This window comes from Euprymna scolopes, chromosome 6, assembly GCF_053919585.1.
Source record: "Euprymna scolopes isolate OS-2025 chromosome 6, ASM5391958v1, whole genome shotgun sequence".
In the NCBI taxonomy this organism is placed as follows: domain Eukaryota; kingdom Metazoa; phylum Mollusca; class Cephalopoda; order Sepiida; family Sepiolidae; genus Euprymna; species Euprymna scolopes.
In genome coordinates, this window is record NC_136487.1 from 16,526,060 (window position 1) to 16,548,188 (window position 22,129).

Genomic DNA, 22,129 nt, shown 5'->3' on the forward strand with positions numbered 1-22,129 from the left:
GAATTTCTTGCATTTGTGCCCCCCTCAACAACCCCATTTAGCAGTAAAATCACACCTCTTCACTACTGAAATCCTCAAATGCTAGAAGGCTAATAGTTTCTTCCCTCAAACAGCTAGACTTTTGAATTCCTTTCCTGCTACTTGCTTCCCTAACTGTACTGATATACAGAAGTTTAAATATAATGTAAACCAATATCTTGCTAATCTTTCTTAGGTATGTTCCCAAATAGTAGCCCCTTATGTCCAAGTGGCGATGTGCCTTGTTGGTGGTGAATGTGAGTAAAAAAAAAAAAAAATGGGAAAGTAAAAATGAGCTATTATTGCGTACCAGGCAAGAAAACAGTCTGAATGCTTTCCACATGAGAAGCATCCCGGACAACTTTGAGTAGATACGGCTAATTGTAATTGTATAAGCACAAAAACTGGTCTCAAATTATTGGAATGTCTATTATTGTAAATTCTGTTTTTCAGATGTTGTCCAAATCTCTAGAGATTATCCAAGATGAGGATTGGACAGAACGTTTAGGGGAAGCTTTTGGTCAACAAATTGCGCTCTACAACAGTTTACCAGCTGAAAAGGTAAGGACATTTTTTTTTGTTTTTGTTTAAAGATTTTTTTAGCAAATGTTTCTAGAGAAGTCCAGTAGTTCACTTTACGACATCTATTAAGTTGATTAGTAAACATCATTTTATAACCATTCATTATATAAAATATAATGCTTGTTTAATGTCTGAATATCTATGTACCAAATTTCAAGTCTGTAGATTAACGTTTGTTGAGTATATAAGTGGAGAGTTGCCCTAACACACACACATTTTCACTTTTATAGACATATAGATTTGGATGAAGGAATCAACTTGAAAATTACACAAGAATGCAAATACATTTACGGTTAAAATATCTGTATGCACAATAAGAACAGAAGTCGTAAGACTGCATAATTCTGCCTTTCAACATAAAGATGAACAAAAGTGCTATCTGGACCTTATTTCTTCATGTAATATGAAATTATGCCAGGAAAACGTTGATAACTTAAAAACTAAAGATGTAAATTTGGGATAGTAGTTAGATTAAAATAAAACAAATAAAAAATTGAAGTACTTTTAAATTTTCAGTTTAGATGAAACTTTTAAAGGTTAAATCCATATTTCATGAAGGACTTCATTAGCTACAATTTGGGCAAAGCAACAAATCTATGATGAAGAGAGAACTGAAGTTATTGCCAAAAGTGTGGCTTTCACCTTTTCTTTGACATTAACCTCTATCCATTCATTGCTGATGCAATCAAAGCAGTCTACTCCCATAAAGTAAATAAAGGGTACCGTTTGAAATTCCATGTAAATTCCAAAGTTCAACAAGATACAGCTGAAGAAGGTCAGAGGTTACATCAACCAAAACGTTATGAAAATGACACTAAAATCTGAAGAATTCAAGTAACACAACTTCTGTAACATACTTCTGTTAATACACATTTTATTAGTTCTATCATTGAGTTTGTCTTGATTATTACTGATCTGCAAGGCCACAACAGAACCTATGCATAATTTCTAAGCTTAGGGCAAGCATGTAACTTCCGTTCTGGTTTGTCCAGTCAGAGGCCATCTCTCAAGCGAGCTGAGTACATAACTGAAGTTGATAAAAGGGAGTACCAGTTTCTCTTACAACACGGCACAACTTATTATGCTGTTTAGATAAAACCACAAAACTTCCCAACACGTGAACATGCAACACACGCCTGCATACACAGATATCTGTGTTTCAGCAAACATTTTTATATATGAACTTTTTCCCTTACAAACAAGACATTCATCTTTCCTTCATATATGAATCCTTCTCTCCTCCCTACTTATAGGACATTGATTTAACACTGCATGGACTTTATAACCTATTTCATTCCCTTTTAGTTTACATGTTAAAAAAGTTGTTTTTAACATGTTAAAATGATACTTTATTCTACTAATTTTTTACTTTCCTTTTTTATCTATTTATCTAATGTACAATGTACTGACGTTTTTTGAATGCCCATCTAGTATATAACATAGATGATAATTTACTAACACACACATACAGACACACATATCTATGTTGATTGATTAGTATAAATATTATATTTATGCTGCCAATAGGGAAGACTCTATAAGGCATATGTATATATGTATGGAAGTGAAATGTGGCCAGTGAGAATTGAGAACATGTGTTGCATGATATAAGAATGATTCGATGGATGTGTAATGTAAGTCTTAAATACCAACTTAGTTCTGATGACCTCAGAGGTAGATTAAATTTGGACAGTATCTGGATATGTGTGCAGAACAGTAGACTTTAATGGTATGGTCACATTAAAAGAATGGCTGAAAGTTCTTGAGTCAATAAATGTAGAGTGGTCCAGTTCACAGAAGAAAAGCAAGGAAAACATGGGAAGAAGTGATAAAAATGGATTTGTGGGAAAGAGAGATGAAGATCTGGCCAGAAGTTCGTTTGGAAGAGAATTTCTTAAGGCTGTCCAACACATGTCAGCATGTAAACAAATATGATGATGATGTCTTGGTGATGTCATTTTTATAAAATAAAATCTTACATCTTAAAATACATTGTTTAATTGCTTCTAATTTTTTTATTTTTCAGAATTTCCTCTATAAATGTTTGGGTGTGATATTAAGGAATTCAACAAAGAAAGAATTCATTTCTAAACATTTTGATCTCATATTTTCAACAGTAAAACATTCGGACAAGCTTGAGCGAGAGGTAAGAAATGCTTCAAATAACTTGTTTTCTTTTGTTTTTAATAAGAATCATTCCAGACAAGACATAAAGCCACTTGATGTAAGAAGCTAAAAAAATAAAAAAGTAACCAAACATATTTGTTAGATGGATAGATTCCAACCCAGAAAACCGCAACTATTCCTTTGTTAGAAGCATCGCTTCTAGAATTTAATGACTAAAAAAAAAATAAGAGAAAAGAGTTATGAGGCTGAGAAAAGTGCAGGGTGGAATGATAAAAGTATTGTCCTAAAGAAAACAATATTACAGATTTATTTTAAAACTTTTATTGAAAAAATCAATTCAGGTAGCCGCCTTCAGCCTCAATCATCGCCTTGATATAGGTCCAGAATTGAAAACATGCCTTTTCTACAAGCATCAGTGGGAGCTCGGTGAATACTTGGTGGATGGCGGCGATAAGGCTGTCTTTGGTATTGTGGGAGGTTATGTTGGTAATGTTTTCAACATATGACCAAGCGCAGTAGTTCAGTGAGTTTAGGTTGGGGGAGGAGAGGTGCCAGAAAGCTGTCGGACAAGAATTTCCTTGTAAATTTTAATTTGCAGTTTTGATTTCTTTTCCTTATGACAAGCCCTACTTTCTATCATGGTTATATTGAGCTTTTTCATTTGGTTGGGATTAATGCATATTTATATTAGATTTAAGTTTACACTTGCTTTTGTCTGAATTGATATATATATATATATATATATATATATATATATTGTTAGTAATGATTCCAAAACCAGAAGTATAGTAACCAGAGAATATAGTTCAGTTATCCTAACAATGATTACTCCTAGTTATGTGTATTCAAATTTCTTACTTAATAGTTTATTTAATGAACAAATCTCAGGAATATGTAAAGATTTTACTATTCTGAAAGTAGTTGTAAAATTCACATTTTGTTTTGATTCAGGGTTGCGCTATTTCCATGGGATTTTCTGCTGCCTCTCATTTGGACTCTGTTCTGAGCAAACTTGATGCTGTAGCCAGACAAGACATGGTTCGCAAATCATCCGGTTTGCTTGGATTCATGAGGGTGAGTATTTTTTTTATCACTGTCGAATGGTTATGAAAGGTTGATACATCCATTAGTTTCATTAGAGTATTTTCTATGTTTTCTATGTTTTGTATGTTTTCTTTGTTTTGTATGTTTTCCTTGTTTTGTATGTTTTCTTTGTTTTGTATGTTTTCCTTGTTTTGTATGTTTTGTATGTTTTGTTTGTTTTGTATGTTTTGTATGTTTTGTTTGTTTTGTATGTTTTGTATGTTTTGTTTGTTTTGTATGTTTTGTATGTTTTGTTTGTTTTGTATGTTTTGTATGTTTTGTTTGTTTTGTATGTTTTGTATGTTTTGTTTGTTTTGTATGTTTTGTTTGTTTTGTATGTTTTGTTTGTTTTGTATGTTTTGTATGTTTTGTTTGTTTGTATGTTTTGTTTGTTTGTATGTTTTGTTTGTTTTGTATGTTTTGTTTGTTTGTTTGTATGTTTTGTTTGTTTTGTTTGTTTTGTTTGTTTTCCTTGTTTTGTTTGTTTTGTATGTTTTCTTTGTTTTGTTTGTTTTGTATGTTTTCCTTGTTTTGTATGTTTTGTATGTTTTGTTTGTTTTGTATGTTTTGTTTGTTTTGTATGTTTTGTTTGTTTCCTATGTTTTCTTTGTTTTCTATGTTTTCTTTGTTTTGTATGTTTTCCTTGTTTTGCATGTTTTCCTTGTTTTGTATGTTTTCTTTGTTTTGTATGTTTTCTTTGTTTTGTATGTTTTGTTTGTTTGTATGTTTTCTTTGTTTTGTATGTTTTGTTTGTTTCCTATGTTTTCTTTGTTTTCTATGTTTTCTTTGTTTTGTATGTTTTCTTGGTTTTCTATGTTTTCCTTGTTTTGTATGTTTTCTTTGTTTTGTATGTTTTCTTTGTTTTGTATGTTTTCTTTGTTTTGTATGTTTTGTTTGTTTTCTTTGTTTCCTATGTTTTCTTTGTTTTCTATGTTTTCTTTGTTGTCTATGTTTTCTTTGTTGTCTATGTTTTCTTTGTTGTCTATGTTTTCTTGGTTTTCTTTGTTTTCTATGTTTTCTTTGTTTTCTATGTTTTCTTGGTTTTCTTTGTTTTCTATGTTTTCTTTGTTTTCTTTGTTTTGTATGTTTTGCTTGTTTTCTTTGTTTTCTTGGTTTTCTTGGTTTTCTTGGTTTTCTTTGTTTTCTATGTTTTCTTGGTTTTCTTTGTTTTCTTGGTTTTCTTTGTTTTCTATGTTTTCTATGTTTTCTTTGTTTTGTTTGTTTTGTATGTTTTGCTTGTTTTCTTTGTTTTCTTGGTTTTCTTGGTTTTCTTGGTTTTCTTTGTTTTCTATGTTTTGTTTGTTTCCGATGTTTTCTTTGTTTTGTTTGTTTTCTTGGTTTTTGTTTTGTATGTTTTGTTTGTTTTGTATGTTTTGTTTGTTTTCTATGTTTTGTTTGTTTTGTTTGTTTCCTTTGTTTTGTACGTTTTGTTTGTTTTGTATGTTTTGTTTGTTTTCTTTGTTTTGTATGTTTTGTTTGTTTTGTATGTTTTGTTTGTTTTGTATTTTTTGTTTGTTTTCTTTGTTTTGTATGTTTTGTTTGTTTTCTTTGTTTTCTATGTTTTGTTTGTTTTCTTTGTTTTCTATGTTTTCTTTGTTTTGTTTGTTTCCTATGTTTTCTTTGTTTTGTTTGTTTTCTATGTTTTCTTTGTTTTCTATGTTTTCTATGTTTTCTTTGTTTCCTATGTTTTGTTTGTTTTGTATGTTTTGTTTGTTTTCTTTGTTTTGTTTGTTTTCTTTGTTTTGTTTGTTTTGTATGTTTTCTTTGTTTTGTTTGTTTTGTATGTTTTCTTGGTTTTCTTTGTTTTCTATGTTTTGTATGTTTTCTTTGTTTTCTTGGTTTTCTTTGTTTTCTTTGTTTTCTTGGTTTTCTTTGTTTTCTATGTTTTGTTTGTTTTGTATGTTTTGTTTGTTTTGTATGTTTTCTTTGTTTTGTATGTTTTCTTTGTTTTGTATGTTTTGTTTGTTTTGTATGTTTTATTTGTTTTGTATGGTTTGTTTGTTTTGTTTGTTTTCTTTGTTTTCTTGGTTTTCTTTGTTTTCTTTGTTTTCTATGTCTTGTTGGTTTTCTTTGTTTTTTTTTCTTTGTTTCCTAAGTTTTGTTTATTTTCTTTGTTTTCTATGTTTTCTTTGTTTTATTTTGCATTACATCTGTTTTAAATCAGATTTCCTTAATTTAATTTGAGATAGTTTCCAACCTGTAATAATGTGAATAATATATTTCCCCCAAAGTTTTAGAAGTAGGGTAAAAAAATAAAAATAAATATAACAAAAGAAAAAGGAAATGGGTTTACCGGCAGAACAATGGATAGGAAGTTGTCCAACAATGCACACAAAAGAAAGCTGAGATTGTGAATCAAGGTGTGGCAATGACTGGAAACATAATAATCAGAGATATATTTAGAGTTAGTTTGCAAACAGTCTTGGGTTTGTGATGGTTAACAAGTTACAGTTGACGACAGTTTCCAGTTGAATGCTGGCTGCAGCTTGGACAAGATTGAGAAATCTTTGAATAGTTGAGATGAAAAAATGAATTGATGTACCGACTGACAAACACATCTTAACAATAGACATAAATTTTCATTTTTTTTTTTTCCTTTTTACTCACATTCACCCCAAACAAAGCACATCGCCACTTGAATGTAAAAGGCTACTATTTGGGACCATGCTTAGGGAAGATGAGCAAGATGTTGGTTAACATTACATTTAAACTTCTGCATGTCAATACAGTCAGGGAGCAGGAAAGGAATTCCAAATTTTTTATTTGATTTTATTAATTAAAATGAGTAAGTGCATGATGCTATTAATGTGTTAAGAAGTAGGGGAAAAAGACAAAAAGAAATATAAAAAAATAAAAAGGAAATAATTTTATCAGCAGAACAATGAATAGGAAGTTGTTCACCAACACACATACAAAAGAAAGCTGAGATTATGAATCCAGATATGGCAATGAACGGGAACATAATGACCAGAGATATATTTACAGTTAGTTTGCAAATAGTCTTGGATTCGTGGCAATTGACAAGTTACAGTTGATGATAGTTTTCAGTTGAACGCAGTTTGTGAATTGAACAAGATTGTGAAATTTTTAAGTAGTCGAGATGAAGAGATAAATTGATCTACTGATGAACACAGCCTCGACAATAGATGTAAATGTGGGCCTTAGTGTTGATGGGGTCACATACACCATACCTCAACAGTGAAGGGGTGGGATTTTGCTGCTTGTCATATTAAACAATACAAGGTATGGACATTTCTAGTTATGATTAAAAAATAGCAGTAAATTGTTAGGAAGTAGGGGAGAAAGAAAAAAAAGAAATATAACAAAAAAAAGAGGAAATGGGTTTATGGGCAGAATAATAGAGAGGAAGTTGTTCACCAATGCATACAAAAGAAAGCTTGTGGTGAATAAAAGACGATATATATTTAGAGTTAGGGTTTTAGGATTGGCAATGAGTTTTACGATGGTTGAGGAAGTTTGCTGACAGTCTTGGGCTGGCTACGGTTTCCAACAGTCCAGTTGCTAGTTGAACAGAGCTGAGGACAGTTGTGAGTTTAACACAGTCGAACACAAGCTGTGGTTCAGAGGAGATGGGGAAATGAATTGATCAACAGATGATAAAGAGGCCTCGACAGACTTTTCCTGTGGTGTTGTACATGCATTCAGAACTCAACTGACAACCACAGATTGTGTTTTGTTTTATTTTTATATACTTGTGAATCTGTGCATGCTCCCTTTACAGTCATCAATGTGATAGACAATGACACGGTCAGAAGAGAAGATCAAGAAAAAGAAATCTACAGCACATAGCATTGGAGTCGGCGATCATCTGTCGAGTGGGGGGGGGACACATGGTTATCACAATAATATAACTTTATTTTTTAACTATATTGAAAAATAAAGTCTTGTTTTACTTATTTACTCCATATTTATTTTTTTATTTTGTAGGATAAGAATGAGGTTGATATTGAGAAAGTGAAAGCGACAGTCATGCTCTGTTATGGATATGTGACCTTGTTTGCGCCAAATACGCTGATTGTGTCGCGGTTAGAAGCAACAATTCTCAAAGCTATTTATCCACATTTTACTAACCCTAAGGTAAATTTCGGTTTTTTGTTTTGCTGCCAAGAACATTGATATTTTATGTTTCCAATGCATACCTCTGTTCTTTTTCAGTTTTTGTTTTTTGGATGAAAAAATGAGAAAAAAAAATTAAATGAAGAAAACTATTTGTTTGAACTCTTGCTTAACTTCAACTGTAATTTGCACTGTTCGTTCTGTCTCTCAGCATTCGAAAAATTAAAACCACCTTGTCCTTCCAACTCTTCCTTTTTTATAGCAGTTTCTGTCCTCCTATGCAAATTAATGCCATATGTATATTACTGAGCCTTCTACAAACGAAGATCTTTTCTTTCTCTTTCCTTTCCTTATTCCGTCACCCGACAGGAAAGAGAGAGGTGCACATGTTTGTGTAAGTCGCTTCCTTCATTACTTTCATCATGTAATCAATTTCCCGAATGTTGTTGTTAAATTCTGCTACATCCTGTTGAGTAACTTGCCATCGCCCTCACCAGTTGAGCCAGGTGGTTTAGTTGCTGATGTTCAAACTATGTGGATAATACTTGATTACCCATACACACATGATGGGGAGCAGAAAATGTGAGGATGGCATTTGAACTCAAAAATGGCATTTTTGAATCCCAGGTCTGAGGAATGCTACCATTTTGTTAAAACAAAGAAAAAAACTGATGCAGGTTCAGAATTGAACTTTATTTAAAAAAAAACAAAAAAAAAACTAAAATATAGATAAATCTTTGTCGTACATATCCATCATGAATGGAAATGTTATATTCGAAATATCATGTAAATTGATCAAGTAGTTGTTTTTTCTATAAATACAAAATAATTTTTTAAACGAGTTTTAGTGATTCATAGTATACTGTAGATATTACAAGGTTGATTTTAAAATCTTGGTAGCTCGAATTTAGTTGTCTCCCTTTATTAAACATGGTGAATCACAACACAATGTCTCACTTTTTCATAAAATTTGATTTTTTTAGTTTAAAAAATAACTATTTGATCAATTTATGTGATTTTTTGGAATATGACATTTTTTCTGTGACGGGTATGCACATTATAAAGAGTTTTCTGTATTATTGTTTTTTAATTAGGTTGGATTCTGGACAAGAATTTATGAAACTGTGAAAGAAGTGCATAAATCTTAGTGATGACAAAAATTAGTTTAACAAGAGGATCAATAAAGAAATTCCGACCAATAAGAACAGCAACATTATGGTGAGGTTGCTTTCACAACCTTCTACAAACTTAGTTGGACATGAGACAAATATATCTCTCTCTCTTTTCTTTGTCACTGATTTCCATAATCAGCACAAAACATCCTAAAAATAAAATGTACCTGTAACAAAACGAATATATCATAGTCCAAAAATCATGTAAATTGATCAAGTTTTATTTCTATAAAGAAAATAATTTTTAAATGATTAATGGGAATTCATAGGCATTACAACAAAATCTATTAAATATAAATTATTGATGAGTTATCTCCCTTTCTTGAAATATTTTTCAAAATGAAGGGCGAGACTGCCAATCTTTGATTACTCATAAAATTTTGTTTTCTTAATTAAAAATAAAAGTACTAGATCAATTTACGTGATTTTTGGAGTATGATATTTTTGATTTATCATGGATACATACATCATGCAGATTTTTCTTTATTTTTTATTTTTAATAGTTTTATAAAAAAAAATGTTGCCAGGAGAAAGGGTTAACTATTTAAAAAAAAGCACTTTCATCACATGATCTTGTTTGACCAATCACAACTTTACATATCACAACCCAATCCGTCTATACTATTTAACTCTTCCATTTTTTTATATCATTTATTAGTCATCATTTTTAAGCAACATGAAAAACAAGTCATACTTTTTTGGTTTTTATTGCTTATTTATATATTGCAGGATTTGAGTGTAAAACAAAGTATGATAAAAACAACAGAATTAATTGGTAAAGCATTGCATCCTGATCGGCTCAAGTCGAATTACAAGTTCATGAGCAGAAGTGATATCCTTGGACACATGCAGGTAAGCAATGTCACTTACTTTTTTGTCGCATGGATTTCTTTCTTTTTTTTTTTTCCATTCTTTTTCACCCCAAAACAAGATATATTGTCATTTTGAATGTAAGGGGCTACTATTTGGAATTTGTGTCTAACAGGGAACTGTGGAAAGTTGAGCAGCAAGATGTTTGTTCACATTACATTTAAACTTTAGCAGGTTAGTACAGTCAGGGAAACAGAAAGAGAATTCTGAAGTCTAGCAGTCTGAGGGAAGAAACTATTAGAGTAAAAAGCTCTCCGGCATCTAGAGACCTCAACAATGAATGGATGAGATTTTGCTGCTTGTCGGATTAGTTGAGGGGCAACAAGTGCTATGAATTCAGTATAAAACAGACACAGAGATGCAGCATTGCAACGATGGGACAGAGGTTGGATCTTGGCTGACAGTGTGGAACCTATTAGATTGGAGACTCCTTTTTAGATGCTGTCTAAGAATGAGGGATTAGTGGTAAATTCACTAGCCCAGATGGGTCAGCAATACACCATGCATGGGCAAACTGTGACTTTGTAAAGATATAGGATGCTGTCTGGTGTGAGTAATTTTCTATCATTATAGAGAAAGCCTATCTTCCTTGCAGCAGCCTTGGCAATGTCATCAATGTATTTATTCCGATTCATGTTGCCTGTGAATGTTAAGCCGTGGAGTTTAAATGATGAACTCTCGGGTAGTGTGTTATTTGTCATTGCAAACATTGGTTGAGAAGGTTTTTTTGTAGTTGTTAAAGGAAATAAGTTTAGTCTTTTTAGATAACAATAGTAGTACTTATCTCCCTTGTTTTGTCTGTCGAAATGAATAACCCTCTCCTACTTGGGCTTATTTATATAGATAGTGTGACTATAAAACAACTTAAAAATTCAACCATTTAAAAAAAACAAGTGTCAAGTATTTCAAATCACAAGAAAAACATTAGGTGCTTGTGCAGTATAATTCAATCTATAAAAAATGCATTTTAAGTAAAAACATGATTACGTACTTATGTGTCATGCAAAATTAGTAAAAAAATTTTTAAATTACGAAAAATGATCAAGTACATCTGCTAGAAATATTTTTACAAAAAAACAAAACACACAGGTATTATTGCTCCACCATTTTTAATTTTGAAATGGCTGATTTTAATATTTTGTCAAAATTATAGGTCACAGTTACCTTCCCTGAATTTTAAGAACTCAACATTAACAAATACAATAAAACTTTATAGTTCGATAAATTTTATTTCTACTTATTTTTCTAGCTAATCATTTTTCATAATTTTTGGAATTTTTACTAATTTCAACATGATGTATAAATACATAAGTGTTTTTATTTAAAATGCATTTATTTGAAACTGAATTATGTGTACAAACACCAAAAATTGGACACTTGGAGACTCTGCTTCACCACTTCAATTTAAGTTTAACACTTCCTGAAGAATTCTAGTTCCATCTAACTTACTTTCAAGTTTTTTACTAAGAGTTCATACTGGTGAGCCATAAAGCAGCACTGTCCCCACTACTGTTCTAAAAAAGTTTTTCTTGATCTGTTCCGAGAGGGCAGATTTCCATATGACTTTCAGCTGATTAAGTGCACTCCAAGCCTTGGCTATTCTGACGTGGACATCTTTTTCGGTGGATACAATGTAACTGCCAAGATATTTAAAGTCATCTACTCGTTTGAGTGGTGTTCTGTCTAGTGTTTCAATTGGGTCAGTTTGGTGGAATGACATATATTCTGTTTTAGTCGTCCAATCATAACAGCTGACTCTTCCAGGATATATAAAAACTTTTGTACATTAGCATTGTCATCAGTTAACAAAGCAAGATCATCAGCGTAATCGATATCAGTAATTTTTGCTGGATATCATTTGCTTCTTGCTGAATACAATGTGAAGTCATATCTTTCATATTGATTGACAAAGTGTTTCAGTTCGTAATCAAGACAGATCACTAATAAGAATGGAGCCAGGGTATCACCCTGTAATATGCCAACTTTTACTTTTAAAAAGTAGCTGTTGCTCTCCGGAGAGTGCAACATGGCTTTAATATTCTTATATAAGAGGTCCTAGATATGACCTTAAACTATATCCAGTGGTGAGGCTCCAGCTTGTGGGCTTTGGGGAGTGTGGAGCCACCCTTTAATTACCATTGCTCCTAGGTCCACTCTGACCCGGAGTGGTAGTACCTGTTAGGGTCCTAACTATGGGTTAAATAGAAACTGACTTGAAAACAACAAATATATTCTATTAAAAAATTTTTCTTCAAAATCTTTGGATTCGGCATTAAATAACCCGAAAAGGGTTGATATGCCGTAAAACAAAAACAACCAACCAATCTTATATAAGATCATTATAGTTGAAACGATTTCTTCAGGAATACCATATCATTGGCTTCATATGTCAACAAAATATGTTTCATCCTTTCTTTGTGAACCGAATCAAAAGATTTAAAAAACTACAAACAAAAGTGTTGCCGGTAGTTGTTTTTACTCCTTCAATAATTTTGACTGATTGTTGAGTGGCTTTTTCTGAACCTATTTTGATTTCTTCCAAGCATCTCTTCCATTTCTGGTTGCATTTTATTGAGGTTCCCAAAGAAAGAAAATCTCAAATAATTATAGAGGCATTTCACTTACACCTTAGCTGTTCAGTTAAATGGCCAAAATGTTATGAAAATGGCAGCAATTTGAGTAAAACAGTTTGTCAAATTGAAATCATTCAGAAGAATTTGAGGAAAATTTGAGAGAAATCGGTAATATTTTCAAACTTTCCATGGTTGTTAGTATCATAAAAACTAGACAACTGTCTTTAAAATTTAAACTCAAATTCTCATTTGTCTTCTGTCTCTCGGTGGCAAAAAGGTTTTAGTACTAGGGGAGTTTATGGAAAATTACCAGTATCTGATCCAGAACGAAATACAAAGCCTTCATTGGAGCAAAGTGTATTGTACATTGCAGAAACACAGAAGTTGACAGTAATCACTCTACAGTCAAATTCTAGGATATTTTGCAGTGCTGGAAGTAGGCCAAGAAGAAATGAAATCAATTATCTTTGTCATTAAGAAAAAAACATGGTGGAAGTGAGAAAGATGGCAAAGTGATTCAATATAATGATATAAGAAGCAGTCATCATTTTAATTCCTCTGTCAACATCACAAATTGGATTGTGTAGAGTGGATGATCTGTTTATGGAAATCCAGAACTTCAAAATATGCAGCTAGAGTTGATATTGGTTTGTTGTTTTATATTTCTTGCATTTTCAATATTGGTAGGTTGTGTTCGTGAACAAAGTTTATGAGGAGCAAGGCAAAAATTTGTAGATGCTAGAAATCATTGTAAGAGTGAAATAGCAACAGCCAAAAGAAAGCATACTAAAATAATTAGGGAACGCATAGAATCGCAAAAGATAGGAACTCGTGATTTCTGGAGAATTTATAATAGTGTAGTGAATAAAGAGCAATCAGTAATTCCTCCATTATCCGACAACCAGAAGATCGCATGCACTGCAACCGAGAAGATGGAACTGCTTGCTTGGCAATGCACTTCCAACTCCACCTTAGCGCCAACAAACAAATCTCTCCTAAATTTCCCTATGTAGACTGAAGCCACAATAGATGATGTAAAAATCACCCCTTCTCATGTCCATGATATAAAAACTTAGACACCTCCAAGGCATGTGGTCCTGATCTCATCCTTACTATACTAATTCAGAAATGCTCAGCTGAGCTAGCCCCTGTACTTTCCAAGTTTTACAATAAATGCTTTGCTGAATCTTGCTTTCCTAATAGCTGGAAGATGGCCTCTGTGGTACCAGTATATAAGAATTCTGGTGAAAGAACTGACCCTCTCAATTATCACCCTATCAGTCTCCTCTTACTCTTCGCTAAAATCTTTGAGACCTTAATTAATCAAGCAAATCTTCTCTCTGACAAATAGTATGGATTTAGGATCATTCTACTGCAGATATTTTAACAGTCATCTCTGAATGCATTTACCATGTATTGGATAAGGTGGGCGAATCCAGAGCTGTAGTCCTTGATATATCCAAGGCCTTTGACAAAGTCTGGCATGAAGAGCTGCTAATAAAAATTAAATCCTACAATATAACTGGACGAATACTAAATATAGTTAGATCTCTCTTAGATAATAATTGTACATCCAAGCAGCATAACATTGATGCGGGAGAGCTTCAGGGATCGATTCCTGATATTCATAAGCAACCTCCTTGACAATATTGTGTCCGAGATGGGTATATTTGCTGATGATATAACGCTTTATAAGATGCATGAGGAAAGAACAGATGTACACAAACCTAAGACAATGGCAGAATCGTTAGAAAATGACCTCCAGACTGTAGTGGAATAGGGCTGCAAATGGATGGTAACATTTAATGCGAGTAAGACTAAGCTGCTCTCCTTTAACAAGTACAAGACTCCTCTCCAACCACTGATATCCATAACAAATAACACCTTACCTGAGAATTCTTACTTCAAACTCCTCGGCCTAATATTCATGGGCAATATGAACTAGAACAGATATATTGAGAACATTGCAAAGGCTGCTGCAAAGAAGGTGAGTTCCCTCTATCAAGCTATCACCTGAGAGTATCCTGTACCTCTACAAGGCCACCATTCGTCCATGTATGGAGTATTGTTGCCACATCTGGGTTGGTGAATCTACCACTAGTCTCTCTCTCTTGGATAGGGCCCAAAAAAGAGTCTCCAATCTAATAGGTTTCACTTTGTCAACTAAGCTCCAACCCCTGTCCCATCGCCGTAATGTTGCATCCCTGTGCCTGTTTTATAAATATTTTAATGGAATGTGCTCTGATGAACTCGTTACACTTGTGCTCCCTTGACGTACATATTCCCGACAAATCTGTTTATTAACAAAATCTCACCCCTTCACTGTTGAGGTACTTATGAATAAGGTGCTGATGTTGCTTATAAATAACTTCTAATTTTCTGTCTATGAATTAAATTAATTAAAGCAAAATGAAAAATGAATTTTGTGATAAATTTGGGTTTGGGTTTACTTATTCTTCAGTGGAATCAGTGAGACTTACGGTCACGATGTCTTTTGATGTGAGAAAATGCCTGTTTTTCAAGTTAAATTGTGAGTTAATGAAAAAAGAAAACAGATTTAATTTTTGGATGAAAGTTCAAACTGTAGAAAACACAGAAAAATAAAATTCTTATTTTCCAATCATGCCGCATACGTTTTCAGGTAATTTAGGCAAACATTAACTCAAAAGCGGTAATTTTTTTTGGAAAGATTTAAAGTGTGATTTTTGGATTCTTTACCAGTTTTTAACATTCTGACTATTGTTCTCATCCTAAGTCTGACGAGTCTAGAATATGCAAAAAATGTTGTTTTCTAATGTTACAATTTGCAACCTTTTGCGACATATCTGAAATCTAAAATATGCAATTGGATGTAATTTTCAAGATTGTCTAGTTTTTATGATATGAACAATTGAAGAAAGTTTTTATGATATCAACAATTGAAAAAATTTTGAAGAAAATCTGAGAGTTAACATAATCTGGGTGATCTGATAAATATTGTGAAAAGTTTGTTTTTTGCTTTCATTTAAAACCTTTTTCTATTCTTTTATAGTTGTACATTAAAGGAGAGAGCAAAGATTGTATCGTAAATGATACGAGGGCAATTGCACTAAATGCAGCAGCAACACTTGTGTATCCTTTTCATTAACACTGAATCAGGTGTATAGAAGGAAAAACTTCTGTTCATCGGGTTTCCAAGACTTTTTCTGTCTTGTTTGTTTTATTTCTTGAATGCTGCAATAACTTTATTTTATTATTATTACTAATTTTTTCAAGACCCATTATAAGAATTGAGAAAGAAATGCTAAGATGAAAATGGGTAAGACTGCTGGGTTCTCAGGCGTTGTTACACAAATCTTGGAGGTTGTGGATGAAAGAGGCATTGCAATGATCACAGACAAAAAATCAGAGCATAAAAGAAGAGATTATCCCCCAAAATCTGGGAACCTATTAAAATTATTAATTATTACAGGATGAAGGTGAAGTACAAGATAGAGGCAATTAAAACTGCTTAAAGTTGATGGACCAAGTCCTGAAACTGATTGAGAAAATAATTAAGCAGGAAATAAGAAATCAGATGAGTGTAAATGAAATATTAGTTTTATGCTTGAGTAAAATACCATTGGTGCTGTATTTATCCTGAGACAAAAGCAAGACAAGAACGTATGTTTTGTTTTTGAAAAAGTGTCAAGAGATGTTGTCTGATAGACTTTTTGTAAACTAGGGGCAAATGAGTGATTGGTGAAGGTTGTTCAAGCAATGTACAGAAATGCTTAAAGTTAGGTTAGAATTAACAGCACAATTAGTGACAACTTTAATGTTAACGTATGGACTATATCAGGGTTCTGTACCGAGTCTGTTGCTTTTCATTTTCGTCCAGGAAGTTTAATATGGCTTGTCTGAGAGAAATGCTGTATGCTGATAATTTAGTATTTGCCTCTAAAACAATGAAAGGTCTAGATGTAAAAGACTTGAAGAAATGCTATTGAAAGTAAAGGTTTGAGAATGACAGTTACCAAATCCAAAGTGATGATCAGTGTTTATACTCTTGGAAAGCTACAAGAAAGAAGAAACTTCCTATGTTCATTTTGTAGAAAGTTAGTTGAGTGCAATTTAATTTTTTGTGTTGCTTGTAAGCATTGGGTACACAAAAGGTGCATTGGAATTCATAGTAGATTGAAAAAGGACAACCAATTTGTGTGCAAGAAATGTAAAGACAAAAGAGATGGATGAGAACTTACATGTGGAGAAAATATATTTCGATGACAAAGCTGCTGAGAAATTTTATTACTTTGGTGATACAATTGGAGCACAGGGTGGAGTAGGTGCTAATATGATTGCAAAAATTAGGAGTGAGTCATATGGAGTAAATTCAGGAAATTTTTGCCATTAATAGCCAACAGAAAAGTCTATCAGGCATGTGTACACAGTGTGACGTATGAGTTAGGATTGGAGTGAAAGCTTGTCAGTTAGGGTTAAGGACATGCATGTATGGATAGAAATGATATAAGAATGATAAGATGGATGTGTAATAACTAGAGCTATGACAACAGCATATTCTTTTCATTGTTTTGACTCTTGACTGTGTGCCCATTGATATCTTATATGCTGTTATACGGAGTGATGTGGTTCTTGGTTGATTGTGTCGGATATATACTCGAGAGTCAAAACAATGAAAATGATATGCTGTTGTCATAGCCCTAGTAATGATTTATGAATTTTTATGACGGTTTGTGAGGCTTTATTATTTTTATTATTTGGATTATCCGCACTACTGTTCTTATCTTAAGTGTTATTCACACAACGTTTCGGCCAATGTGACCTCCGATCTTCAAGTGTATCTTATCAAACTCAGGAATATTTCTATTGGATTTGGGAATCTCCCTGTTTAACTCAGGAATTTGCACTGAATTTCAAGCGGAATCCTTTATTTAAGCAACAGGGTTAGAATTAGAAGTCCAAAGTAATTTGGAATTGTATTTTTGAATGTCACGAATTTACTTATACTTCATAACTGACAAAGCATGCTACTCCCGTTGCTTAAAAGAAAAGGGGGTTTCGTTTAAAATTCAATGCAGATTTCCAAGGTTGACTGAAAATTTCATAAGTTCAGCAAAATACACCTGAAGAAAGTTAGAGCTTACATCAACCAAAACATTGTGTGAATAACACTCAAGATGAGATCAGTAATCCGAATAATATGGATGTGTAATGTTAGCTTATTGTAAATATAAAAAAACTTCAGCTTTGCTGTTCATAAACACAAACCTTGCAATATTATTTGTAAAAAAATCTCTCATAAAAAAAAATGAAACCATCTTCGCATCCCTGGTAAAATTTTACTCCAGGATAGTTTTTTAATTAATTTAATTTGATCTTGTTATAAATTTTTTTTATAATTGTATCATTAGGCAAAGAGATAACAACACCATTAATCTAACATATAAAATTATCTTGTTAGATTTTTAAAACTGGGTTAAAGCAGCATTTTAACTGACAAATCAAACTTTAATTCTGACTAGCAAATTTTAATTTGTTATTGTTGCACCATGTTATTGGCAATATAATTACGTACTTTGCTACAATTTATTTTTCTAATTACTTAGAACAGCCCAGACAATTGATAAAATGAAACATTTTTAGATAATCACCTAAAAGTAAAAATCAGTTAACGTCATTAATAACAAAAATCTGAAAATTTGTTGTGGAAAAAAAATATCTGAAAACTTTAAAATTTGGATGTCAATAAAGTGCATGCGACACATCATTCTTTTTAACCATAAGCATAACCGAAACAATGTAAAGGGGAATAACTTGTATTTTAAATTGAAGAATATGATTTTTTTTTTTTTTAAAGTTTTTTATGTTTAGAAACGTAGAAATTCAAGACTAAAATGACATTACTCTATCCTGGACAATGCTGAGTAGGTACAACTTTTATAATATAAATTTTAACATTAACCATTTTTAACCCTTGTTACTCATTAGAATAGTGTTTATTCTGAAATATAAAAAGATATGCTGGTATGATATTTACATTTCACTAAGGAATTTATGAAGAATAAAACATTCTCATTTCATAGATGTGGAATAGAATCTTTTAGTTAACATCTTAAACTTTTTTAAAAATATGTATTCCTTAATAATTGAAAACTAGAAAACTTGAACCTAAACTGAATGAGGGCGATATGTTGGATTTGGTTGAAACAGTTACCAGTTGTGTGTTATGTCTTCCACAAGATGGTTGTGCTCCACGGAAAGGCAAAGAAGAGACTTATGAAGAACTTGTCGAAGCTGGAGAGTTTTTGAAGAGCACAATTGATGCCATGAATAACCTTCTAAAAGAAGTGCTTTATAAAAACTTGACGGCCAAAGGACTTGATTCTATTTTCAAAGTAAGTATGCTTTTATATTTCTGTGAAAGTATTTTTTTCAATTATATTTCAACTTTTTTTATACTAATCCTTAATTTATGAAACTCAATGTAATCACAGAGCATATAACAAACAAATAATAAACGCCTATATTCCATATATATATATATATATATATATATATATATATATATATATATATATATATATATATATATATCTCAAATTTTTGTGATTCAATGAATTTAAAAAATTTATGACATGAAATGTTTGAGTTTCATATCAAAGATTTTTATTATTCTATGTAAGGCAAAAAATATATTAGAAATATTTTATGTCATGTTTGTTCTTTTTCTGTGATTTTGTGATCAGGGGCATCCAAATGCAGTTTAGTTCTATGCTGAGATCGCTAATGATGTTATCATTTTCTATCATATGTGTTGCCTCTGTAAGTTTTCTGGTCCCCCATTTTTCTTCTCTATCCAGTATTTTGACATCATCCCACATTGAGGAATGGTTACTCTCTTTCTTCAACATGTTCTGCTGGGGCTGATTTTTTAATTTCTCTGCATGTGACAGCTTTTTGGTGTTCTTCTATTCTTACTTTGAGGGAGCGGCATGTTTCACCCTTGTAAAGTTTCCCACATTTACATGAAATCTCATAAACGCATTTTTTTGTTATGAGTTTTTCAATCAGGGGTTTTAAGTGCATCAGGTATTTTCCGAGTGTTGAGTTGCTCTTAAACACTGTCCTAATATCGTATCGACTGCATATGCTCAGCCCAAGCGAAGTAACTTCACAAAAAAACTTTTTTTTCTTGGAGTTGCCCCCCCCCTTTTCACTATTATTAACAATTAGTATAGATATCCGGAAAAATTGAGTCATAGGAAAGCCTTTAAAAAATAGCTTAGTGACCCCTGAAGATTGAACCTTCTTTATGGTCTATGGATCCACCCTCAAACCCACACTTCGAATTCTTTTAATGCAGAGCCAACCCTCTTTTCCTTAGTAGAGAAAAGGAAGCATGTTTTCAACACCTGGAGAAGGCCGCAGGATGCAGCGACCGAAACGTTATGCTAATAACACCCCAGATGAGAATAATAGTCCATTTAATCAACACAAGCATTCACATCTCATCTCAAAAATTCAGAATTACATAAAATATACATTAAACTGAATATGATTAAAAAATATTTTTATTAATGAGTCACCACTTATCAAGACCAAAAGTCACTCAAGGATAAAAAAAATTGATGGATTATCAGTTGAACGATGAACAATATTATGAGAGGATTGAAAATAGTGAGTGGAATGAAATAAAATTTTATTACTCACAAACAAGTATTTGTTCACATTGAATTTGGAGATGAAAGTTTTGTAGTCTACAAAGAAGCAATCCTCTATGAATGTGTTCCACGTGTTATTGAAATTTTAAGGGTTTATCACAACTGAAGTATTCACCTTCTCCACCTAAAAAAAAATAAACAATGGCTTATTTTTAAAGATAAAGAGACATCTTTTTCATCTGATTGGAAAGAAACAGCAAACTTAATTTATTGAAATCGTCACAAATAAGGGAGATAACTGTTTACAATCTTTTTTTTAATTACAGCATATCAAAGTTTGGGTGACATCTTCCAATGATTTCCAGAGAGAGAGAGCCTTAAAAACTTGGCTGCTTCTGCTGCAGGTTTTCAAGGACAACATAACTCCTACAAGTGCGGTATGTCAGCTATTCTTTTTTCTTCTTTTTTAACTTTCCTCGATATTTGTTGGATTTTTAAATATTAGTTTTGACTAGCCTGGGTGCCCGGCGTTGCCCGGGTGTTTGTAGGTGTGTGTTGAGCTGGGGGGGAAAAAAAGTGGTAGTTAGCAAGCAGGCTCGAACCCGTGACACAAAGGTGGAAAAGACAGTAAAAGAAAATCTGTCTTACTGCTACGCCATGACGCGACCGGAAGCAGAAAGTATTCAAATTAAACGTAGTCAATCAAAAAGATGACTTGCAGAAATGGCGTTGCTTTTAAACCTTCCACAAAGGTGTTATTTTAATGTGGGGGAAAAGTATCCCCCCTCCCCAAAAAAGAGAGCACTCTGGCAGTATCCAAATAAATAGTAATTGTCTCAGTATGAGGGGTTTCCCCTACATCGATCAAGAACCAATTACAGAACAGATACTACCCGGCTCGAGGGCCAGGTGGTTGCATTCAAATAGTTTCACTTTATTTATATGAAAAAGACAAACAGCCGACATGACAGGACGGTGGGAATTTTTTTAAACTCAATTAAAAAACAATAGACAATGTCCGTTTGCGAATCAGATATTACGATCTGGAAAGTATAAGAAAACTTCTCCCTGATGCAAAAAGTTGTCTGGGGTTTGGAGGTGTGTGTTGAGCAAAAAAAAAAAAAGTGGTAGTAGGCAGGCAGGCTCGAACCCGTGACGCGAAGGTGGAAAAGAAAGTGAAGAAAATCTGACGTCTTACCGCTACTCCATGATGTGACCGGGAGTTCGGAATGTTAAAATTAAGCAAAGTCAATTCAACCAATACGATGACTTGCAAAAATAGCTTGCAAAAAATCGACCCCCTCCTTGTAGAAAATTGCCCAATTGAGGGTGAAGAAATTAATGTTTTTAGCCAATTTTTCAATATTTGTTGTCCGAGATGCCAGGCTTCAAAATGTACTGATCTTGTGAAAATCCGTTGCCTCTGTCAAAAGTTTTAGGCAGACATACAAACATACATACATTAAAATAGACAGGTGCAATTTATATTATAGAAAACAAGTCAACATCACAGGATTTACAGTGGAATCTAAAACTGCGGTAAAATTTATTTACACCTTAAAAAACAAAGTCCTCAACTATTTAAAAATAATTTTGCATATTTATAGGCATTTTGTATCAGATCTTTTGTTCCTTACTCTGTTATTCTTTTGATTTTCTCAAAATTCATCCTGATTACTTTTTCATAAAATTTTGAAAGCTATAAGACCATGAATGCAGAAAACTGGCTAGACCACATTTTTGAAGAAAACTTTAGTTTGTCACTAAGAGAACTAAAATATCCCAGAATGGCCCATTTGTTTTTGTAACTATTTAAAATTTCCTTCATGAGTTTTTGTTTAAAATAGTATTAATAATTATTTACATGAACAAAAAAATTTTGACTTGCTTTATAATAAACTGAAAACTCCCTTAAAAATTATTTTAAAAAAATTACACTTCACAAATATCAAAATGTGCCCGTATCTGTTTATTCCCAAAATTCAAC

At 32.4% G+C, this 22,129-nt stretch overlaps 1 protein-coding gene across 3 annotated transcripts in view; it reads left to right on the top strand.

The window, feature by feature from the left end:
* The window catches only part of LOC145277536 (maestro heat-like repeat-containing protein family member 1), a 216,739-nt gene that overhangs the window by 118,959 nt on the left and 75,651 nt on the right, over positions 1 to 22,129 (top strand). For all 3 annotated transcript variants that reach the window (XM_080128991.1, XM_080128993.1, XM_080128992.1), the window contains 8 exons: positions 472 to 579; positions 2,627 to 2,746; positions 3,679 to 3,801; positions 7,759 to 7,908; positions 9,789 to 9,911; positions 15,534 to 15,613; positions 18,639 to 18,876; positions 20,469 to 20,579. In XM_080128991.1, coding sequence (XP_079985117.1) covers positions 472 to 579; positions 2,627 to 2,746; positions 3,679 to 3,801; positions 7,759 to 7,908; positions 9,789 to 9,911; positions 15,534 to 15,613; positions 18,639 to 18,876; positions 20,469 to 20,579 — 1,053 coding nt within the window. The remainder of the gene's footprint in view (positions 1 to 471; positions 580 to 2,626; positions 2,747 to 3,678; positions 3,802 to 7,758; positions 7,909 to 9,788; positions 9,912 to 15,533; positions 15,614 to 18,638; positions 18,877 to 20,468; positions 20,580 to 22,129) is intronic.